This window comes from Myotis daubentonii, chromosome 7 (genome assembly GCF_963259705.1).
Source record: "Myotis daubentonii chromosome 7, mMyoDau2.1, whole genome shotgun sequence".
Classification (NCBI taxonomy): Eukaryota; Metazoa; Chordata; class Mammalia; order Chiroptera; family Vespertilionidae; genus Myotis; species Myotis daubentonii.
In genome coordinates, this window is record NC_081846.1 from 37124820 (window position 1) to 37152788 (window position 27969).

Below are 27969 nucleotides of genomic sequence, written 5' to 3' on the forward strand. Positions count from 1 at the left end.
GACGGGGCGCAGGGAGGAGGGAAGGAAGAGGGTGAGGAGACACTGACAGAGCAGCCCGGAAAAGGCTGGGCAGAGGGCAAAGGAGGCCTTCACACCAAAGGGAAGGTCTTTTTTCTTAAGCTGCAGTAATTGGAAGCTTTTCATTTTAACTTCCATTAAATGTATTTCTAAATGTTACATAAATGGATATAAAAAGTTATAGTCAAATAAAGCTGCTGTAGCAAGTCCTGGGCAGGGCTCTTCCTAGAGCTTGGGACCCAAGGAGACACCTCTGCTGGTTGTAGCGCTCTCTCTCTCTCTCTCTCTCTCTCTCTCTAACTGCAAAAGTAACACAACTTGAAAAAAGTTTCAAGCCATAAAATATTGTAGAGAGTAAAAATTGAAAACTATACCCAGATGAGTCCTCATCTAGGTGTCCCCCATGCATATGTCCCTCCAGGCTCCACTTCCTGCCCCCTGCTGCTCTTGTTGGACCAACAGCCATGCGGCCACCAGAGCCATTTTACCACCAAGAGCAGAGAGCCCCCTAGAGCTGTCCTCTTCATGGGGTGGCCCACGCCTCCCCTGCAGACGCTCGGTGGGGTCAGCCTGAGGCCACCTCCTTCCTCACAGCCTGCCTCCCACTCGGGCCCTGAGTCCCTCCTCAATCCAACCCTTGCACAGGATTCCACCTCAGGGTCTGTGTGCGGAAAGCTTGACCCTTGACAGACCCCCTGTGCCACTGCTCTCAGGCCCAGGGCATCCCACTTGCCATCCAAGCTCTGCTGGGCACAAGGGACAGAGCCCGGCCACAGGGATCTGACTCTCCCCTCAAGGGCTCTATGGAAGGGGTGCAGGAATCCAGCAGGACTCCAGCCGAGGCGAGGGTCTGATTCAGGGGTTTCAACAGGCAGAGGAGCGCACGCAGCACAACAGCCCTTTGGCCTCCAGTTCTCCTCCATCCACACAGCCTCCAGCTCAGTCATCTGGTGGGGAAGGCTGTGAGGACGAGGGGATGGGCTCCCAGGAGACAGGCGCAGGGCCATGGGAAGGAGGGCTGGGATCCCCTCTTACAGGTGGGCCCTGACACCCAGGAAGTAGCAGAGCTGGTTCTGCAACCTGGGTCCCCAGATGTCCCTATGGGCACAGCACCAGGTGAGGATGACAAGAGCCCACCTGTGGCCATCCAGCTGAATTCCACCCCTCCTTTGCCCTCCACGCCAGCAGCTGGTGGGCACTGAGCTCCCTAAGCAAATAGGGCAGAAAGCAGACGGCAGCATTTGCATGCGGGTGTGCAGGCTCTAGGAAAATGCGTTGCCTGTTTGCAGATCTGAGAGCACACCCCCTTTGCAAACAGAGGCAGGTCCTGGGTCCGGGAGCTGGGAGACCTTGCCCAGCCCCGTGCCAGGCACCTCTCCTGCCTGCCCGTTTGCTGAGTTCAGTGAGGACACCAGAGTGGCCGTCACCGCCTGCGCAGGCCTACCAGGACAGGGTCCCACCTAGTCCTCCCCAGGGACCAGCCCAGACTCGCTGCCTGGACCGGGCTCTTGCTGGAAGTGGTCCATGACCTCCGAGGCCTCTTCTGGAAGAAGCCACTGTGCCAGGTGGGGACTGTTCTACATCGCATGGGCACAGGGAGGAAGGTAGGCAGATGGACTCTAGGGAGGCTGGTGAGCACCCCAACCCACCAGGGCTCCAAGGGGTGGATTTTCCGGGGAGGCTGGCACCCCAAGACCTGGCACAGGGCTGGGGGTCATGAGAAGGACCAGGTGCTCAGAGTGGCTTTGTGCAGGGCACCCCAACCCTAGGGAGCCCAGTTTTCCCACCTGTCCAATGAACCCACCACAGAACAGGTTACTCCTGGCCTTTTGCTTGGGGCATCCTCTGTTCTGTCTCTTCTGAACAGAGCACTGAGGAGACCCCCTCCCCGCCTGCTCACAGCAGTAGGAACGCCCCACACCCACACTGGCTCTGGGGCATCTGGAACCTGGCAGGGTCAGGAGGTGTGGGCACCACGTCTGCCCCTCCAGCCTCAGTTATCTGGACTGGATGAACTGCTCCCTGTCCCCTCTGGCCTCCCATGTCTCCACCACCCACATAGCCTCCCAGCTCAGTGACCCTGGTGATGCCACTCAGGGCCACACCAGTTCTGCTGGTGTGAACCGCCAGCCCCGGCTCAACTCCAATCCCCTTCCAGGCCACAGGGCTGCTCTCACTCTTTGCCCCACTTTGCCAACCTGTCCACTGGAACCGTGGTGACTGTCCTCCCCACAAAGGGACCCAGAAGGGGGGAGGGGGAGAATGCAGACTGAGCATGACCAGGCCCAGGACCCCGAGGAGGAGCCAGGGTCCTGTCTCTGTTAAAGGGTATCGTCTGTCCCCCACAGGCGAACAGAAGGAAGAGGGGTACCCATGCTCCAAGCCCACATGCAGGGCTGAGGAGGAGGTGGGTAATCAGACAGACAGACAGACAAGGAGGCAGCTCCCTCGCCCAGTTCTGGGGTCTTCACGTGGTCCCAGGTCAGATGGCTCAGCCTGGCCTGGCCCTGCCTGCAGCCCCTGGGCCTGTTCTCACCTGTCAGGGAGGGCTGTGCGGTGGTGCAGCCACGTCTTATGTGCTCCTCTTTACTCTGGCACCCACCCTGGTCCTGGCGGGTGCAGGAGCGGGATGCTGCGGAGGCAGGCCCCAGAGGAGGACAGTGCTGTCCTGATCGACATCGCCCCGGCGATGGAGAAGGGGGACTCTTACGGAAGCACAGCCAACACCTCACAGGTAACTCTCCATCGCCAGGGACCTCGGGTACAGGAGGCCCAGCACAGCCCTTTGGCTCCCTGCCCTGGGCCTCAGGCCATGGAGGGTCTCTGGGCCCCCACGCCCAGAATGGACACAGGGACTCGGTGGACAATGGCTTGCGCTGGCCCCAAGCCCCTGGGGTGGATGCTTCCTGGAGACGCCAAGCCTCACCTGTTGTACGGACCGCCAGTGTCCCCAAGCTGCCTGGGAAGAGGGAGGTGTCACAGTTAGGTGCTGCCTGCCTCGCTGACCCCTGGGATGGCTAGATGAGGCCACTCAGGCGGAGGAGGGGGCAGGGTCAGATCCCATCAGCATGGAGGAGAGAGAGGGGGACATTGGGCTCCCATTCCTGGCCCTGGGGGCGGGGGGTCACGGACACCCTGAGTGAGGCTGTTGGGAGGATTCCTGGTCCTCCTGGGCTTCGTGTCTGCCTCCGGGTGCTGCCCATCCCACCCCCACAGCTGAGAGCAGACACGGGCCCCTTCCTGCTGCCCCACACACAGTGTCTGGGGATGGGGGACACAAGGCCTCATTCACCAGAACAGGATTCCGCCTTCTGGGCGCATGACCACCTCTGGCCATCCACAGGCCACTTACAGGGCAGCCCAACTCCCCTCTAGCCCCTGGAGCCAGCAGGGTGGGCACCCTGGGTACTGGCCATGCTGCCTGCAACCTGACCCTTGCCCACAGCCCATGCCTTCTGCACAGAAGCCGGGGGGGGGGGGGCAGGAAGGGCGTGGGCTGCCTCATCCTGGATGTGCCTATGGGCCCCCTGCCCACACCCAATAGTGTCTCCCTCCATTCGGCCTTCCGTGTTCCTGGGTTGTCTAGGGCAGGGTGGGGGTGCGTTCTCACTGTGAGGTGCTTTCCTTCCAGCCCGATGGACACCAGGCGGCCACTTGCAGGGTGGGGAACCCTGCCAAGCCCCAGATCGGTGAGCCCTTCCCAGTATCTGCCAGCTGTTCCTGTGTTGGTCCTGGGGGTGGGAACACAGATGGGGCACCCCCAGGTGGTAGGAGAAGGACAGCAGGTCTGGGTCACTATCCTCTGTGACCAGGCTGCCCCTCCCCACCCCAGCACTATCTCCTGAGCCAGCTCTGGTGCCAATTGCTGTGCTGGGAAATGGGGTGTGGGCCCCATGGTGAGCAGAACACAGTCTAGGGCAGTGATGGCGAACCTATGACACGCATGTCAGAGGTGACAAGCGAACTCATTTTTTTGGTTGACTTTTCTTTGTTAAATGGCATTTAAATATATAAAATAAATATCAAAAGTATAAGTCTTTGTTTTACTATGGTTGCAAATATCAAAAAATTTCTATATGTGACACGGCACCAGAGTTAAGTTAGGGTTTTTCAAAATGCTGACACACCGAGCTCAAAAGGTTTGCCATCACTGCTGTAGGGCACAGCAGGAAAGGGGGTTCCTACTGAGGGGTTGGAGCTGAGAGAGCTCTAGAGGGCAGAGTGGAGGCCCATCTCCCTCCTGCTCTGGACTCAGGACAGCTTGGAGTCACCTCAGGTTCTTTTTATTTTTAATTGATTTTTAGAGAGAGGGGAAGGGAGAGGAAGAGAGAGAGAGATAGAGAAACATCGATGTGAGAGTGGAATATCGATCAGCTGCCTCCTGCACATCCCCAATGGGGATCAAGCCCACAACCGGGGCATGTGCCTGACCAGGAATCGAACCAGCAACATTTTGGTGCACAGGACAATGCCCAAAAAACACCAGCCAGGGCTCACCTCAGATTCTTATCTGTTGTACCCCATAGCTTTTCCACCTTCTCCTCACCCCACCCCCACTGCTCCTGTCTGCCCCAAGCCACCATCATCTCTGAGAGGACTGCACCCCACTGGGCGCACCCACCTGACCCTGCCCTCCATGCAGCAAAGATCCTTGTTAATGTGCCCTCACCCCCACCCACCTACAACAACGACAAAAACAGGAAATACCAAGTGTTGGTAAGGATGCAGATAAATTAGAACCCTGTGCACTGCTAGTGGGAATGTGAAATGGTGCAGCCCCTGTGGGGAACAGTATGGAGGTTCCTCAAAAAATTATGCCCTAACCGGTTTGGCTCAGTGGATGGAGCGTCGGCCTGCGGACTGAGGGGTCCCAGGTTCGATTCTGGTCAAGGGCATGTACCTTGGTTGCAGGCACATCCCCATTGGGGGTGTGCAGGAGGCAGCTGATCAATGTTTCTCTGTCATCGATGTTTCTGATACCTATCCCTCTCCCTTCCTCTCTGTAAAAAATCAATAAAATATATTTTAAAAAATTTAAACATAGAGTTACCATGTGGCCCAGCAACCCCACTTCTGGAGAGACCCAAAAGAATTGATGATGAACATTTAGGTTGTCTCCATTTGAGGGGAGTGGGGGCTATTGTGATAACGTCTTGGTGGACATTCCCGAACACGATTTTGCGTAGTCATAAGTGTTCGTCTTTGAGTGGAATTGCCAGGTCGCATGGTGACTCAATGTTTAACATTTTGAAGAGCTGCCGAACTGTTTTACAAAGTGACAGCCCGTTTTACAAACCATCCGCAATGTGCAAGGCTTCCAGTTCCTCCACGTCCCGTCCGGCACTTACTGTCTGTCTTGATGACAGTCATTCCAGTGGGTGTGAAGTGGCATCTCTGTGTGGCTCATGTTTGTAATTCCTAATGACTCATGATATTGAGCATCTCTTCACAGGCTTATTGGCCATTTGTATGTCTTCTTTAAAGAAATGTCTATTCAAAATCTTTGCCCGTTTTAAAATTGGGTTCCTTGCCTTCTTATAAAGTTGTAAAAGTTCTTTATGTATTCTGGATACAAGACCCTTAACAGAACACTATTTACAAGTATGTTTTTCTTCCATTCTGTGGGTTGCCTTTTTACTTTCCTGCCACTGTCCTTTGAAGCATATAGGTTGTTCATTTTGACAAAGTCCATCTTATTAATATTCTCTTTTATTGCTGTGCTTTTGGTGTCGTATCTAAGAATCCAGGTTATGAGGATTTATCTCTATATTTTCTCCTGAGTCTTATTATCATTTCATTCTTTTTTAAATATATTTTTATTGATTTCAGAGAGGAAAGGAGAGGAAGAGATAGAAACATCAATGATGAGAGAGAATCATTGATTGGCTGCCTCCTGCATGCCCTACACTGGGGATGGAGCCCACAACCCAGGCATGTGCTCTGTCTAACTGGGAGTCAAACTGTGACCTCTTGGTTCATGGGTCAATGCTCAACCACTGAGCAATACCGGTGAGGCCAGCTCTGTTCTTTTTCAATATTCTGGATCTCATGTGTTTCCACAGGAAGTTCAAACTTGTAAATTTCTGGGGGTGGGGGGGGAAATCCAGTTGCCTGTAGATCAGTTTGCTATCCTGGCAAGGTTGTCTTCTTCACATGCAACTCATGCACAAGGGATGCTTCACATTTATTTAACTTGTCTTCAATGTATTTCAACATTAGGTAATTTTCAATGTATAATTCTTGCACATTTTTTTAATTTGTTCCTTTTTTGGTGCTATTGTATATGGAATTGTTGTTGTAAATGGAATTGTTTTTCTTCATTTCATTTTTGGCTTGTTTATTACTAATATATGGAAATATAATTGATTTTTTAAAAATTTATTTAAGAGAGGAAGGGAGAGGGAGAAAGAGAGAAAAAAAAGCATCGATGTGAGAGAAAAACATTGATCAGTTGCCTCCCATATGCACCCCGACTGGGGATTGAACCCACAACCTGGGTATGTGTGCTGACCAGGAATTGAACCATGATGCTTCAGTGCATGGACAACACTCCAAACAACTGAGCCACACTGGCCAGGGCTACAGTTGAAATTTATATGTTGATTTTGTATCTAACACCTTCTCAAACCTGTTATTAGTTCTAATGGTTTCTGTAGTGAATTTCTTTGGAATATCTATATACAAGATCATGTCCTCTGTAAATAGGTCATTTTACTTTCACATTTAACTGCTTACCCTTTGCAGTGTATTCATTCTTCTTGCTCATCTGCATTTCCATCTGAGAGTATCTTCTTTGGCCTCAAGGACTTCCTCCTGTGTTTCCTGTAGAGCAGGTGCGCTGAACTTCATTTCCCAGATTTTGATTGAGGATGTTTTCATTTAGCCTCATCTCTGAAGAACATTTCTACAGAATAAGAATTCCAGTGTTCCGTATTTTCCCCAGCACTTTAAACATGCTATTCTATCGTCCTTTGACTTCCATGGTTTCTGTTGAGAAATTGGGTGTCCATACTCTTATTGTTCCCTGAAATATAATGGTTTGTTTTTTCCCCCTCTTTCTCTGTAGTGCACAGCAAAGACACGCTGTCCATGGTTTTTCTAGCTGGAGTTTCTTTATCCTGCTTGGAGATCACTGAGATGTTTTATTCTTTGTATTGATTTTTGTGCCGTGCCAGCACGGCCATGGGTGAACCTGGGGGGCGGCGGGAGGGGGTGGTGGTGAAGGATTAGAAAAGACAGACAAGAGAATAAAGCTGGGTGTAGGTGTGACGCTGCCCTCTCTGATGGAGAGACAGCGTCACGGCCTGCAAACTGAGTCTTTATTTTATCGCCAGATTCCACAAGGCAAAGTAAGGGCGTGGTCAAGATGTTTACAACGTTCTCGTTCTCGTGGGTTTCGAATCTACTCAATTACATGCACCTGATCAAGCTTTGTTTACTCACTGCACTTCCACAGCCTATATCACTTAACCACCTGGGAGCCGCTCTCCACAATTTTTTTTTCATCAGATTTAAAAATTCTTTAAAAAAAAAAAATATTTTATTGATTTTTTACAGAGAGGAAGGGAGAGAGATAGAGAGCTAGAAATATCGATGAGAGAGAAACATTGATCAGCTGCCTTCTGCACACCTCCCACCAGGGACGTGCCCGCAACCAAGGTACATGCCCTTGACCGGAATCGAACCGGGACTTTTCAGTCCGCAGGCCGATGCTCTATCCACTGACCCAAACCGGTTACGGCAGATTTAAAAATTCTTGACCATTTTTCTTTAAAAAGTGCTTCTTCCTACTCTCTCTCTCTGATTCTCAGATCATATGTGTTGGGCCCTTTGACCATGACCACATCCTCTTGTATAGAGGGGTAGGCCAGTGTCCAAGTGCTTGACTCCTACTTCCCACCCAGTACCTGGGTGTCCCAGCTGGGAGACTGGCATCCCTGAGCCTGTCCTCCCTGCTTCTGTCCCTGTTGCTTCCCAGCAGACTTTGTCCTTGTTTGGGAGGAAGACCTGAGGCTGGGTCAGCAGCAGGACAGTGCCACCCAGGACCAGAGAGACACACACAGGGCCTGGCGGGAGACCTTCCTGGATAACCTTCGTGCGGCTGGCCTGCATGTGGACCAGGTACAGGGGTTGGTTGCGGTCAGGGCCCTAGGCTCTGCATCCACTAGGCTTGGGGGAATGACAACAAATCAAGCCCAGAGTTGTACTGGATGGCCCTCCCCTCAGGTAAAATATCAACCCATCGTAGCACACAAGCCAGAGCCCTTCAGGTTCACCAGAAAACTCAGGAGCCATCTTCTCCATTCAATTGCCTCACCTCCAGCATTAGGGCTTCTGTCTAGATGTGACATTTGTAAATACAATTCTTATGTAATTATAACTCTTGTGTGCTTAAAGGTATGCATCAGACCTTTCACGGGTACGATGTCAGTTACAGTAGTTGGTCCCACTTCAGTTGCAGGGAGTATGAGAAGCAGGAAGGAGCTGTGTGGTGCTGGTGTGCAGGGGGGGCAGGCAGGCAGTGAGGGGCTCGGAGCAGTGGGGACTGGGATGCAGAACTCTGGTTCCATCTCATCACTGCCCCCATCCCGGGTCCCTCTGCACGTCTCCTGCATTGTCTGACCTGCTTTCTGACCCCAAGAGCAGGCTCTGCTGTTCAGTGTGTCTTCCCCAGCCCCAGAGTAATCAATCCTGAGCTTCATGTTAATCTTGTTCTTGTGTTTCTTTACCGTGTGAGCACATTTTACGTTGCTAAACAATGCAGCTTTGTTTCTGTTTGAACTTGATAAGATGGAGTTGTGTTCCGTGTGACTCTTCCTGACGTCATGCATATGAGACCTGCCTGCATCACTGGTGCAGCGGCTGCCAGGCCACTGCATAGAGCACCTGCAGGTGACTCTGCTGTGTTAAAGTGATTGCCTACTTGAGTCAGGGGAGCAGGGCTGCGTGGGCAGTACTCTGAGCTCAAGTCTTGGGGTGGGTTTGCTCATCACTGGGGGTATGGCTGGCATCGGCCCTAGTAGCTTGGTGTCCTCTGTCTGTCGCTGATTGCCTGATTTCCAGACAGGGGCAGGCACCCTGTGCTTGGCTTTCAGAGGCGCTGCCACTTATCAAATAGTTTTAAAACCATGGCTGGTTGGTTGTTAACATGGCTACAGAAACATCTGCCTTTTCCTAAAAGTGTGAATGGACACACACACACACACACACACACACACACACACAAGGGCACACACCTTTGTGTGCACACACACCCACACCCACACACGTATGCACACATGCACGTGCACGCACACACTGTGTACAAATATTCACCCACATGTGCACCCATACAAACATGCACCCATGTGTGTACACATGTACATATATGCACACTGCAAACATGTGCACACGTACACAGGGCACCCTCAGGCTCTGACAGAGCCCTGATCCCCACAGCATCATGTACAGGATGAGGACAGCGCTGTGCACTACATCCTCCTCAGCGCCCCCTGGGCCGTGCTCTGCTACTACGCGGAAGACCTGCGCCTGAAGCTGCCCCTGCAGGTACCCGGGAGTGCATGACATGCAGAGAAGGCCTGGAGGTCCCCCCAGTCCAGGGTTACTCATGACTGCACCCCATGTGCTGGGTGCAGTGTCCATTGCTGACAACCTGAGGCTCCCCATTTTGTCCTCAAAGGTCCCTCCTAGCGGCCATCACTGTTCTCCCGGAAGCCTTATTAGGCAGACAGGTGGGGCGGTCATACCCCACAACCATGGCTGCTCTGGGGCGGTAGGGAGGTATGGGCAGTGTGTGCAGCAACCATGGCTTAGTCTAACCACCTGGGCCCTCCAGCTCCTGACCCCCACCAGGCTGCCCATTGAAGACCACTGCAGGAGGGGGAGGGGTAGCCTGGGGACACAGTGTGAAGAGGCAGCGGGTGACCTCCGGATGATGTGCCTGGGGGCTGCTCTGCCACCTACTCTGGCTCCCTTTGACCATCATGGCATTTGGTAGACAAAGGGACATGTGACCCTCTGAACCTCCCTACCATGAAATCTGGGCCTCAGCTGGACCAGCTGAGCCCCCTAGCACCCAGGACCGAGACAGGAAGGGGCTTGCCCATTCCCTGGCTGAGCCCTTTCGCTGTTGCTCAGTTTGCAAATCTACACACCCCACCCCGCCGCGTGGCATCATGCTCAGGGGTGGGAGGAACAAGTGATGATCCTTTCCAGGAGCTGCCCAACCAGGCCTGCAACTGGTCGGCCAGCCTGCTGCAGTGGCTGGGCATCCCCAATGTCCTGCTGGAGGACGTGCCCGATGTGCCCCCCGAGTGTTACTCCTGCCAGTTCAAAGTGAGCAAGCTGTCGAGGTGAGAGATAGTGGCCCTGCTGTGCCCGCGGGACAGCTTCACACGGTGCCCAGGGCTGGGGGACACAGCCAGGGATGCGTGCATGAGAGGTCAACGAGTGACAGATCTAAACCTCCGGAACCTTCTCCTTTCTGGAGCTTTTTAACCAGGGAGCGTGAGTGGCAGGTGGGCAAGTTTCTGTGCACGCCCACTTCAGTCAGGACAGGCAGCTTGTGCTGTGGACAAACGTTCCCCAAACCTCAGTTGCTGGCCACACGGCCCATTTCCGACTCAATGACATCTCCATGGTGGGTGGCAGTGTCTCCCAGGCCCAGGTGGCTGGAGGCCCTCCTCTCACAAACAAGGCAGAAGATGGTCGTGGTCAGTCCTCACTGGCTGCTGGTGGCACCTCTCCTGTGTGCGTGTGTCACATGGCACACCTATGTTTGGTGCTCCGATGCACATGGAAGCCACGGGCTCCCTGGTGACCCTGGGGCTTTCACACTGCCCTGCCCTCTGCCAGCCACTGTCCCGGATGGAGGATGTCTATGACTTCTGGACAATGTTCTGTGACCTCCTGCCTCCAGGAAGGAAAAGACAAAAATGGGACTTGATCCTGCGTTGGGGGTGGAGCGTGGGGTGGGGGTGGAAAGGGGATGGTGGCTGTTGCCCAGTGTGCGAGGAGAAAGCCTGAGTGTGGTCAGTGTGTGTGTGTGTGTGTGTGTGTGTGTGTGTGTGTGTCCCTGCCTTTGTGGACTCTTCTGCACTTTTCACATGCCCACAGGTTCCTCAGGAGTGACGACCAGGACACCTTCTTCACCTGCACCAACAGGCACCAGATCGTGAGTGGGGGACCCCACTGCAGTCCCCACACCCTGACCCGGCTCAAAGGAGCCTGAGGTCGGGACATGGGAAAGCTCTCCTGTGATTGGAGCACTGAGGCCAGGGCTGGGGGCTGGGGGCTGGAGATTTAGGGGTGCCCCCTCATTGAACTCCGTTGGGGCCCTGCTCAGTGCCCCCATGGGAGCCCCCAGGGCTCAGGATGGATATCTGGTTATGAACTTGTGGGACAGACAGCCACGGCTACTGACCCTGGTGGATGTGGGTCCTGCTGGTCAGTGAGGAAGAGAGCCGAGGGTCAGAGTATCGTGCCTGAGAAGGGTGGGCTGAGCCAGCCACTCCAGCGTCTGTGACAGGAAGAGGCTTTGGACAGGCCTGCCTAGGCCACCTCCTGCCGGCCACCAAAGGGGCAGAGCCCATGCCTGACACAGCCGTCCCAACTGGAGGCTGGCCCTGCCCAGAGCAAGGCCCAGGGCTGGCTGTGCACAGCCGGGACCTGGAGTCAAATCCAAGCCCGACTCCCGTGCGCCCACAATCTGGCCCAGGTCTTGTGATTGTAGAGTGGCGAGTTACCGTCCCACCTCAGGGGTGTGGGGTGTATGAGCCGGGGACAGGAGGAAGATCGGGGCGCACAGTGTTCTCTTCATTTGTTACCAGAGGCTGTGGGAGGCTGTCTGTGGGCTCAGCCCCAAGATGGGAGGGCCAGGATGTCCCTACCCTGCCATCACATGACAGGTGACCAGTGCCCTTCCCCACCCTACCACCCCCAGCTATTTGAGATCCTGGCCAAGACCGTGTACGGCCATGAGAAGAAAGGTCTGTTTGGGATCGACCAGCTGCTGTCCCAGGGCGTCTTCAAGGCGGCCTTCCCCCTGCACGAGGTGAGACCTGGGGGCTGAGAGGCTGTGGTGGGGTTCTCGGACCCAGGCATGGGCTGAGTTCCTAGATGAGGGGGTCTTGCTGTCACCTGTTGGGTCAGCTGTAGCCAGACAGGAAGCCTGTAATGTAACCAGGCCACGCTGCTGTTCAAGGTCCTGGGCAGCCAGGCACTGCCCTCTCAGCACACGAGAGGCCCAACAGCTGCATCTTCGTAGGGGAGACAGTGAGGTCCCCTGTGCTCCCCAAATCTGGGTAAACTGAACAGGGGAGGGGCGCTCACCATCGTCCCGACAAAATGTCCACCGAGGTCTGGAGGCTGTTTATGCCCCTCACACCCGCAGCTGCCCACCGAATTCAGAGCTGCAGGAAGGGGCAGCAGGGTGGAGGGCAGGGTCAGGCCTGCAGCTGCTGTGTGAGGTACCGAGGGGCCGCCTGAGGACATGCAGTGGAATGGCCAGCTCCACTTTGGCTGTGGGGCGTCCCTCTTCCCGCCTCTGGCCAGAGCACAGGACGCACAGCGCCTGGCACAGCCGGCCTCACTTGCCCGGTGCTCGGGGGGTAGCAGAGCCCCAGGCTGCAGAAGCCCACCCAGAGATGCCAATCCATCCTGGACCACAGCCGCAGCTCCTCCTGGACGCAGACCCCCGGACTCCTGGGAGGCCGAGGTGCCCAGCTCAGATGCCTTTCCTGGAGAGGCCTTCCTAGATGCCCCCGGGACCCGAACATAACTCTGTCATCCTCGAGCAGCAACCCTGCGTCCAGGACACCGGGCACGTGGCCTTGCCCAGCGCCAAAGGCCTACACTTAGAATAGGGCCTGGTAGGGTGCTCAGGCCAGCCTGAGTCCCGCCCACTGGCTTCTCGTCCCCAGGGTCCCTTCACAACACCCCCTGAGGGCCCGTGGGCCCCTGGCCTCAACCAGCGGCAGGTCCTGTTCCAGTACTGGGCCCGCTGGCGCAAGTGGCACAGGTACCAGCCTCTGGACCACGTGCGCAGGTACTTCGGGGAGAAGGTGGCCCTCTACTTCGCCTGGCTGGGTAAGTCCCACCCACTGCCCCTTGGGGCCTCCTGGGCCCCCGACTTTAGTCTTCAGGGTAATAGTCTCCAAGAGGGGAGCGAGCACAGGGGCTGGGCTGCCAGCGTGCTGATCCCTCCTAGGCCAACACAGCCACTGGCCCAGGGCGTCTTAACACCCCAGTGAGGGGCTGGGAACCCCCTCCTGCAGGTGGGCCTCCCCACTCCAGCCACCAGACCCGGCCCATGAGGCCTTGGTCATGTGGTGGGGGCTGCAGAGCTCAGGACAGAGGCTAGGTCAAAGGGGCTGCCAGGGGAAACCTCTGAGGACTGTCCCCCTCACGACTGCCTCCCAGATGGCCCCAAACCCTGCAGGTTGGAGGTGGGTCTCTGGGGGACAACTGTGTCTGTGCAGACCCCCACCCGGCACTCAGCCCAGCACTGGGTGCACAGACCCATCATGGTTGCTGACAGCTGGCTCCTGGGGCCCCTACCTGGCTCCCCTCTGCAGGGTTCTACACAGGCTGGCTCCTGCCGGCGGCCGTGGTGGGCACGCTGGTATTCCTGGTGGGCTGTTTCATGGTGTTCTCAGACACACCCACGTAAGTGCCCTCTCCCCTCAGCTCCCAGGCCTCACCCTGTGTCTCCGGGGAGGGTGGAAGGGGGACCCCCACCTGCCAGACCCTGTGCAGAGCTGGGGATGGAGGTGAACATGAGCACCTCCCGCCTTCCTGGATGTCAGAGGGCCCATGGATCTGGCTGGAAGGATGACAGGTAGATAGGGGTGCTCCAGGACTGACCATCGGACAGGTGTGACCTCAGACTGACACAGTTGAACAGGTGTGTTCCCACACTGATATGTGTGCTCCAGACTGACACAGGTAGACAGGTGTGTTTCCAGAATGACACAGGTAGACAGGTATGCTTCCAGGATGACACAGGTAGACAGGTGTGTTTCCAGAATGACACAGGTGGACAGGTGTGCTCTCAGACTAATTGTATTGGTACCCTTGTTTCTTGGAATAGTGTAAGCTTTTCTTTTAATAAACAAAAGACAGGGCTTGAATTTTACTTTATTATGGATCTGAAATTTCAAAGAGTTATCTCAAAAATTATTATTGCATATATTTTAAAGAAATGCTGGGCCTGGCAAGGGCAGTGGCGGGAGGGAGAGGACAAGGGGCAGACCAGGTGGGAAGGGGTCCCCGTGCTCCAGCACCCCCTTCCACTCTGAAGGCAGGAGCTGTGCAGCAGCGCGGATAGCTTCCAGATGTGCCCACTCTGCCTCAACTGCCCCTTCTGGCTGCTCTCCAGCGCCTGCGCCCTGGTCCAGGTACGAGGAAGGGTGGGCGAAGGGAGGAAGGCGGCTCCCTGGGTCCTGGTCCTGCCCCCCCTGTGACCCCAGCTCTGTGGTGATGTCTGCACCTGGCGTGGGGTTGGGACTGGTGCACCCCTTGGCGGAGTTCCTGCACCAGTTGGTGCCCAGCGGTGGGCCCTTACTCTTATTGCTGTTATTGTCTGTAACTGACCAAGAGGAACCAGAGGACCCCCCCCCCCAAGGCAGGCACAGCTGAGCCCCCAGCTTAAGAGGTAGGGGCAGGTAGCTCCTTGGAGGCCTTGGTCCCGGTGGGCCCCCACAGCAGCCCAGCACACTGTGGTGTGTTAGCTTTTCTTTGTGGCCTCACCTGCAGCCCCCACACACCGGGCTTGGAGCTCTTGGTGCATTGTTGGGGCCCAGACCAGACACACCTTTAACATACTCCTGGCATCCGTCTGTACCGTTTCCTAGGGCTGCTCTAACGCATTCCTGTTCTTGAAACAACAGGAATTACTTTCCCACAGCTCAGAGGCCAGAAGTCCAAACTCCGGGTGTTAGCAAGGCTGGCTTCCCCTGGCCTGTTCCCTGCCTTCCTCTTACTTCTGGTGGCTGCACCACCCCAATTTCTGCCTCTGTGTTCACGTGGCCTTTCCCTCTGGGCACCTGTGCCTATCCCCCTTCTCTTCTGTCACAAGGATTTGCCACTGGGCTCAGGGGCCCCTAAACCGGGGTACTTTCATGTAGAGACCCCCACCTTAATTACACACACAAAGGCCCTTGTTCCAAATAAGCTTACCTTCCAGGTGGGGGCCACAATCCAATCCACTACAGTCCACCCTCTGGCCCCCAAAACGTCAAGTTGGTGCAAAATACAGTCACTCCAACCCAACATCCCCAAAGTTTTAAACTCAAGTCCAAAAGTCTCCCAAATATCAACAGCTCAAAAAGTCCAGAATCTCACCTACATCACCTAAGTCGTTATGGGGGAGACTCGGTGTGGCCACCCTGGGGTAACATCCCGCTATCTGCTGCCCCATGCCGGGGAACGAGTCGCCTGCTTGCACAATACGATGCGCTGCTCAAGGGAGAAACTGAGGCCCAGAGGGGCCAGCAGTCGAAGCGAGTGTGAACCACGCGCCCCGCCCGCAGGCCGGCCGGCTCTTCGACCACGGCGGCACCGTCTTCTTCAGCGTGTTCATGGCCCTGTGGGCGGTGCTGCTCCTGGAGTACTGGAAACGGAAGAGCGCCACGCTGGCCTACCGCTGGGGCTGCTTCGACTACGAGGACATCGAGGTGGGTCGGTCCCCAGACCGTGGCCGCTGCCCACGAGGCCGCCACTAAGCATTGGCTTCCTTCCAGGAGAGGCCGCGGCCCCAGTTTGCCGCCTCGGCCCCCACGACAGCCCTGAACCCCATCACCGGCGAGGAGGAGCCCTACTTCCCCAAGAGGAGCCGTATGCGCCGCGTGCTGGCCGGCTCCGTGCTGGTGCTGATGATGGTGAGGGTCCTGCCATCCTCCCTCCCTTCACGCCCCTTCTCGGACCAGGGAGACACTCGCTGCTGCAGAAAGGCCCTCGTGTGCCTGGGCTCCAGAGAAGGGGCCCAGCTCAGGGGCCAGGGCAGGGGGTCCGGGTTGTAAGACGTGAGTGTGTGTGGGCAGGGACTCCCAGAATGTTTCCCCACGGATGTGGGCTTGGGGCATCTTTCAAGCATGGGCGGGGGGGTGGGGGGGATCCCAGCAGGGGGTTCCTCCAGCCAAAGGGGCTCCCTAGCATGACCTCCCTTCCCCTCCCCTTCCAAGATGGCAGGAATTCCCAAGTTTTGGCCGGTGGGAGAGCAGGGTGGGGGGCCGGATGGTTGATTCTCAGCACTTGGGACCAAGAACAACGCACAGTGGCTCCCTTGACACCTGGATATCGCCCACCTGTAATTCTAAATGGCCTTCCAGCCCCCTCCCTCCCAGCCCCCCATCCTGCCTCCCTGTCCCTCCAACAACCCACTGGAAGAAGCACGGAGCACAGCCAGGCCTATATATAAGTGCGGGTGTGGCCTGAGGGCGCTGGAGTACCAGGCCTAGGTGTGGGGGCTCACGCACTTGGTCACCCATAGGTGGCAGTGGTGGTCATGTGCCTCGTGTCCATCATCCTGTACCGCGCCATCATGGCCATCCTGGTGTCCAGGTCGAACAACACCCTCCTGGCAGCCTGGGTGAGCCTCCACTGCCTGCTCCTGCCGGGGGCGGGGGGATGGCTTGGGACCACCCCCAGCGCCAGCTCTGATCCACCACCTGTCACCAGGCTTCTCGCATTGCCAGCCTCACAGGCTCCGTGGTGAACCTGGTCATCATCCTTGTCCTCTCCAAGATCTACGTGGCCCTGGCCCACATCCTGACAAGATGGGGTGAGTGGCCAGACTGAGTGCCAACTCAGGACCATCCCAGCCCTGCTTCCCGAGGCAGAATACACTTCCTTGCAGATCGCAGGGTCCTCCAGTCTGAATGAGGCACAGATGGGATGTGAGACCCGCCCCCAACTGTGAGCAGTACCTGAGGGTGGAGACAGGAGGGTCCTCTGGGGCACCCAGGCCTTGCCCTGCTGCTGGGGTGCCCTTACCCCACCCCCACCCAGTGCACAGGACCGTTCGAAGCTGAGCTCCCCTGGCACGGTCTGCCCAGCCCAGGCCCCCCTGTGTGCCCCTGCTTTCTCAGTGTAGGAGAGATAACTAGAGGTGGCTGCAGAGGGAACTCCTTCCTTCTCCTTGCCCGCCCCCACTGCCTGCCTCTCCCCCCACTTTCTCTACTCTCCCATTTCCTAAAGGCAAACGCCAATGAACCAATTCATTCATTCCACACGTTGTCCATTAGCAGCCCTGGTCTAGGAGTGGGACAGAGAGCTCAGTGTCCACCTGGGGGAAGCCTTCGGGTGGGCAGGTGTCCCAAGGAGCCCCCACCGTGTTCCTGCAACAGCAGGGCCATGTGCATCCCGTTCCGGCCCCAGGTGTCCCCTCCAATTCACCTTTTATGCCCCGACCTCTGTCTCAGCACCGGCTTTCCAGGCACGGTCACCCCAGCCTCAGACTGTCACTCCGGCCTCTGGCTCCTCTCTGTGCCCTGCCATTTCACCCTCAGCATTGCTGTGGCTTATCACCTGCCAGCTCTTCCTGCACCAACATAACATTTTTAGATGATTTTGAAATTAGAACTTGAGGAAAGCTGCCCTTTGCCCCCTTCCTGAACGAGTGTCTGTCCAATATCTGGGCAACACGGCTTTCCTCACTCCCTGGACGGGCGAGGTGGTTACAGGGCTGGGCTGTGGGGGACTGAGTGAGCCTCTCTGCCCAGAAATGCACCGGACGCAGACCAGGTTTGAGGACGCCTTCACCCTCAAGGTGTTCATCTTCCAGTTCGTCAACTTCTATTCCTCGCCCATCTACATCGGCTTCTTCAAGGGCAGGTCAGCACGGCTTCCCCTGGCCGCACCTCACCCCGAGCCCTGCTCTTGCGCCAAACCATGTGGCCCCAGAGGCTCAGGGAGGGTGGGGATGACAGTCCAGGGTGGGGACAACAGCTGTCCTGGCTCAGGGCCTCAGAGCAAAGCTGGGCTCCAGGTCCACCTTGAGGTTCCTGCAGGTCCCGTGTGTGCAGCAAGGGAGATAGTGGGGGGAGAGGGAGGGGCAGCTGATGGCACCTCCTCACTTGCAGCCTCAGGACCTCCATTTCCTCTAGGTTTGTGGGGTACCCGGGCAGCTACCACACCTTGTTTGGGGTTCGCAACGAGGAGGTAAGTGTGTAGGGACAGACACCCACAGGTCCTGCCCCCTAACCTCTATCAGAATGTTAATTTGCAGGGATTCTTTCTGCCCGCCCCCCTCACAGTCGCAACTGCCCCAGGACCCCCATAGCAGGCTCTTCATAGCATTCTCAGACCCCCACCTGGAGCAGCACCCACACAACACAATCGTGTCCTCATGTGTCACCCTTTCCCCACGCTGACCTGACTTGTGAATCAAGTCAGAGTAGGGAAAGGGTGACACTTCCACTGCCCAGAGCTCCGCTGGGAACATAGAGGCTGGTGACTCTCCCAGGGCTCGGGGCCCACTGTGGGCACCGGGGCTTGCCCTGCCCCACCCTCATAGACACTGACGAAAGCCCCTTGAGATCCCAGGCATCTGGCTCCTCACTGGCTGAGGGCACAGCCTGGGTGGAGCTGGAACAGTGCACAGGCGGTCTCTGGGCCAGGGCGGCGGGGCTCCAACTGCTCCACCGAGTGCCTCACCTGGAAGACCCTCTCCTCTCTGGCCAGAAGGGCTCCCTCGTTCCCATGGCTCTGTTCTGTGACCCAACCCCACTGCCTGCAAAGTGGCCAACCCCGAGGAAGAGTCTAGCTTCACATGAGAGGGAGGGGCTTTTCAGGGACTGGGCAGCTGGGACCCCAACTCAGGGGGCTTTTGGTCACCAGTGGGAAAAGTTCCCAACGCACACTGGCTTAATGAAAACAGAGTTCCTTCCCGTCGGCTCCTATAAGGAAGCTGGTCAGGCCCTGTGGGCTCAGGTGGGGCTGGGTGCAGGCGTCTGAACAATGCTGCCCTACTTCCCCAGCCCTGGCCTTGTGCTCGGTCAGGTTCTCCCAACCCCTGGGAGGGCCAACATCCCAACAGTACAGGCTGACGCCCTCTTGCTTGCGACCCCTGTGCAAGGCATGCTGTCTCAGGAGCCCCCCTAAAAGCCCCCGTGCACCTCTCACTGGCTGGAATTGCTGAGGAACCTACATAGTGGGTCCTCCCTGGAGCCACAGGGCCAGCATCAGCCTTACATCATGTGGGTCTCCAAAGAAAATCTGGGTGCCTTGCAGCAGTGGCCCTGGTCATTCCCACGCACCGTCCACCAGGTGGACCTTGGGGAGACAGTGGGGGGGCTTCGGTGAGGTCTGGGGGGGAGTCTGTGCAATCCATGGCATATCTGAAGGGGAGAGGGACATGGCAAGGGCCACCTTTCAGGGTTAGAGGAGGTTGGGTGGGGAGGAGACCCCCGCCCCTGCACTAACCTGGAGCTTGGCCGTGCAGTGTGCGGCAGGAGGCTGTCTCATCGAACTGGCTCAGGAGCTCCTGGTCATCATGGTGGGCAAGCAAATCATCAATAATGTGCAGGAGATTCTCGTCCCGTGAGTCCCCCACTTGCCCTGGGCAGCATCCAGGGACCCTGGGACTGGGACTGTCTGGGGCAGTAGCCCCAGCCCAGTCCCAACCTGGAAAAGAGGTGGAGGGAAGCCAGGTGGGCCCCTCCTGGACCTGGCTGTCTCACCTGCAGGGGAGGGGAGGGTCTGCCCTGCCATCTACCCCATGGGCTCTGTGACACCCGCAACCTGTGGTTGCTGTGTCAGCATATTGAGTTCTTTTGTCCCGGCCAGCTTCGTAGAGGGAGGAGGCCCATCCTTTCTGCAGCACCCCCAGCCAAGGCAGCACCAGAGGGGGGTCCAGGCAAGGCCCCCAGCCTCAGGTTCCCTGCCACTGAGGTCCTTTCTCCCCAATGCCACCCCCACTGGCACCACTGTAGTTCCCATCCAAGCAACTGGATCCCCTCCCAGGCAAGAGCCCTTGCAATGACTGCCCAAGGCTGGGCCCAACCTGGACATCTTGCCATCTCTCCCGCACACCCAATCTCCCACAGACAGCATGGACTCCCCTGGGCACCTCGAACGGTAGCTGTGGGACCTTAGCCAGCCCATGCCTCTCTTTGGGTGCAGTCAGTGCTGTGCAGCTGAATTCCAGGAGATCATGTGTTTGGGGTGTAGTTGGTGCCTGGAGGGGCTGGATGCGTGATGACAACGCCACATACACCTATTTCCCTACATATGACAAAGTAACAAGCACACATGCCCCCATTGACACAGTGATGTCCTCATCTGCTCACTTCCACCTGGACATACCTCTTGGCACCTCTTTGCATGTCCCAGGAGGAACCCATCCCCCCAAAGCTTTCATGAACAATGGGGCACTGCAGGGGAGCTTGGGGAGGGGCTACCCCCAGAGGAGGCAGATGCGCTTGAGGGTTCTACAAGGCCTGGCCAGCCTGCTGTGCCGGTCCCAGGGTCCAGACCCTCTCCCTGCTGCCTTCAAACTGCAGAGCAACCAGCTGGAGGAGCAAAGCTATTTTCCTGGGTGTTTCCACCTCCAGGAAGCTCACAGGCTGGTGGCAGAAGTTCCGGCTTCGCTCCAAGAAGAGGAAGGTGGGGGCTTCAGCTGCTGCCAGCCAGACGCCCTGGGAGGCAGACTATGAGCTCCTGCCCTGTGAGGGCCTATTTGATGAGTACCTCGAAATGGGTAGGTGCCCCTGGGAGCCTCCAGCCTCAACATTCCTCTGTCTCCCTTGAAACATGATGTGGGTGGGGACAGAGGGTCCCTAGTGGAGCCAAGCCTACAAAGGATCCCGAAAGGACTTGGGATCGCAGTGGGGAGTGCCCCAGAAAGGCAGGCTGGAGATGAGAAGGGACAGCGCCCTGGGCACAGAGGTTGCGAAGAGGCCTGGGGGTAGTTGATGGAGCTCTCCTGGAGTGGCCTTAATCCCCCACCCCAGTAGGCATCTGCTAGAGCCTCCTGTAGGAGCTAGGAAGGAATCTGGGTGCTCAGGAGACCAGGCACTAGGGGTGGGGACAACTGCCCCTGAGAGTAAGGCTGCACCTGAGAGGCGACTGGCCTCAAGTCCCCTGACCAATGGAGTCCCATATGGGAGTTGATTCCAGAAAATTTCTTGATGCCCACACTCTTTGCCAGACCCTCAACTGTGCCCTCTCCAGGTGGTGGCCCGTGCCTGTACTCATTTCCTGCACGGGATGGTGCTCTTTTGGAGGACAGGATGTTTGTCCCAGCAGCCCAAGGTCTTACTCTGAGATCATGGCACACTTCAATGGAGTGTTGCATCTGAGTCAAACACATCACTGAGCTCCCTGGCAGCCACAGCAAATGGGACGATAGTAGTTGCATCGGTCCCTGGACAAGAGGGAGCAGACAGTTCACGTGCATTTTCATGAAATTGTGTGAGTGGGGTTGACCTTGTGTGGCCCTACGCCACTGGACAGCAGGCGATGGGACCAAGGCTCTTCTTAGTATTTTACAGAGGAGCCAGCTGCTCCGAGAGGGGTAAATGGAGAAGGCCGGCCTAAAATCTACTCCCTTTCCTGCCAGAAGCCCACAGGGGAGGAGAGAGAATCCCAGACCTCAGGGAGCCCCGGGAGGCCCATGCCCCTCGTGCAGCTCTGTGGAGCAGTTAGGGGCAGTCAGGGAGGCTTCCTGGGAGCAGGGGCCCTGGTGCTAAGCCTAGGAAATGAATCAGAGCAGAAGCTGGCGGGCGGGGACAGGGCCTGCGGTGACACCTGCGCCCACAGTGCTGCAGTTCGGCTTCGTCACCATCTTCGTGGCTGCCTGTCCGCTGGCGCCGCTCTTCGCGCTGCTCAACAACTGGGTGGAGATCCGCCTGGACGCGCGCAAGTTCGTGTGCGAGCGCCGGCGCCCAGTGGCCGAGCGCGCGCAGGATGTGGGCATCTGGTTCTCCATCCTGGCTGGCATCACGCACCTGGCGGTCATCAGCAACGTGAGCGCTGGGTGGGGGGAGGTCAGGGGGGTTGTGAGGGCGGGGCTCTCCGGGGCGGGGCTCGCCCGGGGCGGGTGGGATTGGTCCACGCTGACAGCCCGGCGCCCAGGCCTTGCTGCTGGCCTTCTCCTCCGATTTCCTGCCGCGCACCTATTACCGTTGGACCCGCGCCGGGGACCTGCGCGGCTTCGTCAACTTCACACTGGCGCGCGCCCCGCCGGCCTTCACCGCCGCGCACAACCGCACGTGCAGGTGAGGCCGCCAGGTGAGGGGCGGGCAGGACAGGGCTGTGGACTGGCTGGAAGGGGAGTTCCCCGGGATAGGAGACCGGTCCTGAGAACGGGGCGAACAGAGAGGCGTGCCCCCTCCCCCCCCCCCCCCCCAGCCCTGCGCTTCCTGCCTTAAACAAGCCACCGGCTGTAGGACTCCGGGGACACGGGGAGGGGACTGATTGCCCATCCTCCTCATCCCCCGGGTAGGGGGTTTGGGGTTTGGGGGGGGGGGTCGGTTACAGCTGACATTCCAACAACCCCGGGTTGAATTTTTGGAAAATCTGAGCATATGACCCTCACAGTTGAAGTTCGTGTTGTTCAAGGGTCAACTTATAGTTCCCTTTAAAAAAAATACATATATATATATATATATATATATATATATATATATATATATATATATATATATATATATATATATTTCAGAGAGGAAGGGAGAGACAGAAACATCAATGATGAGAAGGAATCATTGATCAGCTGCCTCCTGCACCCCCCCTCCTCGCCCACTGGGGGTTGAGCCCTCAACCTGGGCATGTGCCCTTGACCAGAATAGATCCCAGGACCCTTCAGTCCGCAGGCCACTGCTCTACCACTGAGCCAAACCAGCTAGGGCTATAGTTCCCTTTTTTCTAGGTCATTTTCAGTCAATTTTGGTAGTTTCATTTCGTTTTTACAGAAAACTCAGCTAAGCTTTAAAAGTGACACAGTCCTGGCCACATTGGCTCAGTAGAGCGTTGGCCTGCCGACCTAAGGGTCAAGGGTTCAACTCCCGGTCAAGGGCAAGGTTGCAGGTTCCCCAGTGTGCTTGCCCACATGTGTGTGTGTGTGGGGGGGGGGGGGGGGAAGCAACCAAAGGATGTGTCACTCTCCCATTGATGTTTCTCTCTCTCTCTTCCCACCTCCCCCCACTCCCCCCTTTCACTCTTGCCAAAAATCAATGGAAAAATTATCCTTGGATGAGAATTTAAATTTTTTTAAAAAAGTAACACAAGTTTACTCATAATATTCTCTTAGGTTTTCTTCTGTTTTTGTAGTTATGGCTGCATTTTCTTTCCAGATATAGTTCATGTCTTTTCCTTTCTCTTAAAAGTCAATTTTCTGGAGTTGAAACCTTAGCGCATTCATTTTAGTATTTCTTGGATTTTAATAAACAAATTAATGTCTATAAATGTGCTTGAATATATATCCCTTACAAGTCACTTCCCATTGGGGCTGATAACATATCTGTTCTCCTTCTGTTCTAAATATTTCATAACTTCCATTGTGAGTTTCTTATTTATCCATGAGTTATTTGGGAGAGTAAGTTCTCAAACAGCCTTTTTTTTTTTTTTTTTTTTCATTATTTCAGAGAGGAAGGGAGAGGGAGAGAGTGAAACATCAGTGATGAGAGAGAATCAATTGGCTGCTTCCTGCACGCCCCCTACTGGGGATTGAACCCACAACCCAAGCACGTGCCCCTGACTGAAACCGAACCTTGGACCCTTCAGTCCACAGGCAGACACTCTATCCACTGAGCCAAACTGGCCAGGGCCAGCCTTTTTTTAAAATTGAATTATACTTGACATACAATATTATGTTAGTTTCAGGTCAGTATTTTTATACACCATGATAAATCTAGCTATCAAGTGTAACAATAATATTGTTATTACAATATTATTGACTATATTCCCTACAATGCATGTACAATAAATTCCTGTGACTTATTTATTTTATAGCTGGAAGTTTGTACCTCTTAATCCCCTTCATCTGTTTTACCCATCCTCCCACCCTCCTCTCCTTTGGCAACCAACAGTTTGTTCTCTGAATCAGAGTCTGTTTCCATTTTGCTGTTTTGTTCTTTAGATTCCATAAATAAGTAAAATCATATGGTATTTGTCTTTCTCTGCCTGACTTATTTCACTTAGCATAATACCCTTTAGATCCACCCATACAAAATCTGTTTGCTACTCAAAAACAAAGGTCATTGCCCGACCAGTGTGGCTCAGTGGTTGAACATTGACCTATGAACCAAGAGGTCATGGTTCAAATCCTGGTCAGGGCACATGCTTGATTCCCGGTGTGGGGCATACAGTAGGCAGCCAATCAATGATTCTCTCTCATCATTGATGTTTCTCTCTCCCTCTCCCTTCCTCTCTGAAATTTATAATATATATATATATGTGTAATTATATATATATATATATATATATATATATATATATATACACATACATATATATATATATATATATATATATATATATATGTAATTGATTCTGATTTACTTGGAGGGCAGAGAACCTGAAGAGTTGATATGTAAATCTCTCACATTGTTGAGGCTTCTTCATGATCTGGTCAAAATGGGTTTTGCATATATTTCAGGTGAACTTGAAAACATATTTTTTTCACTGTTAATTTTGGAGCAAGTTTCTTTATATACTAGTAGGCCAGACTTCTTAATTTTATTGTTCGGATTTTCATCTCCCCCTTTTCCCTGCTTATTCTATCAGAGTCTAATAGAGGTGAATTAAAGCTTTTCCGTCTTTTCAGGTAGTTCTGTCAGGTTTTGCTTTATGTATTTTTGAGGTTCTTAGTTGCGTACAAGTTCATATTTGTCATCTCTTTTTAGTGGATACTTTCTCCATTTATTCTTTTTTTCTTTATTGTTTTATTTAAAATATGTTTTCATTGATTTTAGAGAGAGAGGAAAGGAGAGGGAAACAGAGATAGAAACCTCAATGAGAGATGAGAAACATCATCGATAAGCTGTCTCCTGCATGTTCCCTGCTGGGGCCTGAGCCTGCAACCTGGGCATATGCCCTGAGCAGGAATCAAACCAGCAATCTCTTGGTGTATGGGTCAGTGCTCAACCACTGGGCAACACCAGCTGGTCTTTCTCCATTATTCTTTTTCCTTTTTATTCCTCTTCTACTTCCTGATGAATTAGTGTTCTGTATTTTTTCTCTTTACACTCATTCGGAACTGATGCTGTATATTTTTATTATTTTAGGGACTACCCTTATATTTTTAGCAGACAATCTTAACTCTACACTTTTCTAACAAATCCTGAAGGAATTTATTTTTGTCTCATTTCCTTGTGTGTGACAAGGATCTTCATGTGCTTTACCACAACCTATTGAGCACCCATCAGTCCATCTTACTGTTCTACAGTTTTAATTTTACTATTAAAAACACACAGAAACAGTTTGTCATTTGTTAATCACATCTATTTGGGGTATTAACTTATGTGGCTACAGTAGTGGGCCCAGGTTAGCCTAGTGGGGGAATGGGATAACCCAGCTCATCCTCTCCTTTGGGACCATAACAGTAAGAGCTAAAAGTGCTGTCAGAGGCCCAGAATTTTAGCATCAGGGAGGCCGAAGGTGGAGATGCCAAGAAGTCATCTGCCACGATCCCCACACCGAGTCCCATATTTCCTGCAGGTATCGGGCATTCAGGGAAGACGATGGGCATTATTCCGGGACCTACTGGAACCTTCTGGCTATCCGCCTGGCCTTTGTCATTGTGTTTGAGGTAGCTGGGGCACCACCCAGGCCCTCTGTTGGCTTCCTCTTCTTGGCCTTAGCATGATTCCCCCACCCTCATGCTTTGCCTAATCTCACCATGTGGTTTGGGGGGTTGGTGTGTCCAAAGGAAGAGAGCCCTGGTCTTACCGCTCTGTCACTGTGGTCGAATCACAGTTCCTCTCTGCATCATTTCTCCATCTGGAGAAGGGAGCAGTCCCTGCTTAGCCTGTCACAGGGATGTGCGGACATCAGGATGCTCTGGGCACCGGGTAGTGTCCCAGGGAAGCTACATGGGGCCACGGAAGCAGGGGGTGGTCTCTGGGGCCATGACACTGCTGCTTTTCATTTCACCCACACCTGGGAAGCAGGTGTCCACACCTGGGCCCATGAAGGCCACTCTGGGCACTTGTTTTACCATTGGGTAGGGTGCCCTCTCCCATGGCTGGTCCTGTCCCCTCTCCCAGCATGTGGTGTTCTCCATCGGCCGGATTCTCGACCTCCTGGTACCTGACATCCCTGAGTCTGTGCAGATCAAGGTGAAGCGGGAATACTACCTGGCCAAGCAGGCGCTGGCTGAGAACGAGGTGAGCTCCCACCCACAGCCCTCGTGCGCCCACTGTGGAGTGGCCCCAGCCAGGTACTTGCTGCCAAGCAGGCCAGGGTGCATTTAATCACACTCTCCTCGGCCACCCTCCTGGACACAGGCTCTCTTGGGGACGAATGGAGCCAAGGACGACCAGCCCTCAGCCTCAGAGGAGAGTCTGGGCCCACAGCCTAGACGACCAGAAGCCAGCCGGGCCTCGCCAATCCCTTCCCTCTAAGGTCGCAGGGATCATGTTGGGGGGTGAGGGGCCTGAAGTCAGACCCACCTGGAGTGCAGAGCCCTCACGCCCTGGAGATGAGAGGCCTCCTCCTCTCCTTCCCCTCCTCAGCTGCCTTGGGCCCCTGCTCCTGCCCCCTGCCTCCCAGGTCCTGGTTGCAGACCCCACTGGCCACCCCTTTGGAGTACCCAAAGCCAGGCGACTATAGCAGGGGAACCTGGTGGGCTGGGGCATGCCTCCACCATCTCCCTCCCAGTCCCATGAGCCAGTATTCTCTCCTCACACTCCCCCAGGGGCAGAATGGCTCCACCCTGAGACTTGCTCCTGTCACCCCCACCCACCTCTGGGCACACTGCCTACTCCCCTACATCTTTACTCAGAGCTGTGGCCCTTCCAGGCCTCAACCCTCCACTTCGTGCCATCCTGGGTCCCTGCACCCACAGCCCCCCCTGCCTCTCCCTGCTCACTTCCTACTTGCCCATCAGCCCTCACATGACTCATCTGCCAATCCAGCCAGTGGCCTCTGGGTCCTGCGTCCTCTCTGGTGTTTTGATCCTGCTGTCCTTGGAATGATGGAATGACCCCTCTCTAGGCCCACCTGGTTACACAGAGTCCTGCCTGCCCCCCAGCACTCTATGTTCCAGGTCACAACCTGGAGTCAGCTCAACCCCTCACCCACTTTTTCCGCTCCCCATTCCTAGTCAAGGGCTCCTGATTCTGTCACCATTTCTTGAACCTGGTGCCCCCTTTCACTCCCAGCCACTATGAGTGGCCTCTCAGGCTAAAAAGCTGTACTGCCCAGCTCCCTCCCAGACTACAGCCTGAGGCTGAGGAAGATTTGGAAGAAGACTCAATTTTATTCCCTGACCTGTGAAACACTGGAGTTTCCTGTATGTTTACACATGATCATCTCCAAAGTTGGGAGCACCTTAGTACATCCAGTTGGACCTTGTCCACTGACCAGCTTGTGAGCCCCCTTCCACATCCGCCTTCCATTAACTCAGTTAACCGCTGTGCCCATGCGTGACTCCACCACGGGGTGCCCGCCCTTGGCTGTGCACTCCCTGCTGGGTGTGTGGGTTTTCTCCACCTGTACCTTGTAATTCATGCTGGAATAAACCTCCCGAAGTACTGTGTGCACCACTGGCTTCCTCGGGGCACACTCCTAGACGCGCTGTCAAACTTCCCCCAGAAGGGCCCATCGATACCTCTCTGCACAGCATTCTTGCCAATGTGGTGCCATTAAAAACCCACCACTCTGGCCTCAGGCAGCACTGTGTGCACTGCAGGCAGCGTTTCCGAATGAGGTGAGCAAAGGTGCCATTGGCACTGCTTTTGGGCATCACTCATTCATCCACTTTGAGAAAAGGGACCTTCCTTGGAGCAG

At 55.2% G+C, this 27969-nt stretch overlaps 1 protein-coding gene across 7 annotated transcripts; it reads left to right on the forward strand.

The window, feature by feature from the left end:
* Positions 1-1352: 1352 nt before the first annotated feature.
* ANO7 (anoctamin 7) lies at positions 1353-27714 on the forward strand. 7 transcript variants are annotated; one of them, XM_059703859.1, is made up of 24 exons: positions 1355-1622; positions 2641-2752; positions 3650-3707; positions 7997-8139; positions 9457-9564; positions 10234-10370; positions 11134-11191; positions 11960-12070; positions 12939-13104; positions 13593-13683; positions 14318-14414; positions 15549-15692; positions 15759-15896; positions 16508-16606; positions 16696-16798; positions 17739-17850; positions 18123-18177; positions 19460-19557; positions 20571-20716; positions 21778-21983; positions 22093-22235; positions 25678-25768; positions 26226-26345; positions 26466-27714. In XM_059703859.1, exons 1-24 carry the CDS (start codon positions 1543-1545, stop codon positions 26580-26582), a joined length of 2733 nt encoding a protein of 910 aa, XP_059559842.1. In that variant the 5' UTR covers positions 1355-1542; the 3' UTR covers positions 26583-27714. The 7 variants fall into 7 exon arrangements, with proteins under 7 accessions (XP_059559845.1, XP_059559848.1, XP_059559842.1 ...); XM_059703861.1 differs by having other exon boundaries at positions 1355-1583; XM_059703860.1 differs by having other exon boundaries at positions 1356-1622; positions 8000-8139.
* The last annotated feature ends 255 nt before the right edge of the window (positions 27715-27969 follow it).

Excerpts from the sequence above, each read along its gene's own strand:
- ANO7 (XM_059703859.1), top strand. The coding sequence starts at position 1,543 with ATGACCTCCGAGGCCTCTTCTGGAAGAAGCCACTGTGCCAGGTGGGGA. Across the intron at positions 13,684-14,317 it reads GTGTTCTCAGACACACCCAC|GCAGGAGCTGTGCAGCAGCG; the intron begins GTAAGTGCCCTC and ends TCCACTCTGAAG. Across the intron at positions 17,851-18,122 it reads ATCGGCTTCTTCAAGGGCAG|GTTTGTGGGGTACCCGGGCA; the intron begins GTCAGCACGGCT and ends CATTTCCTCTAG.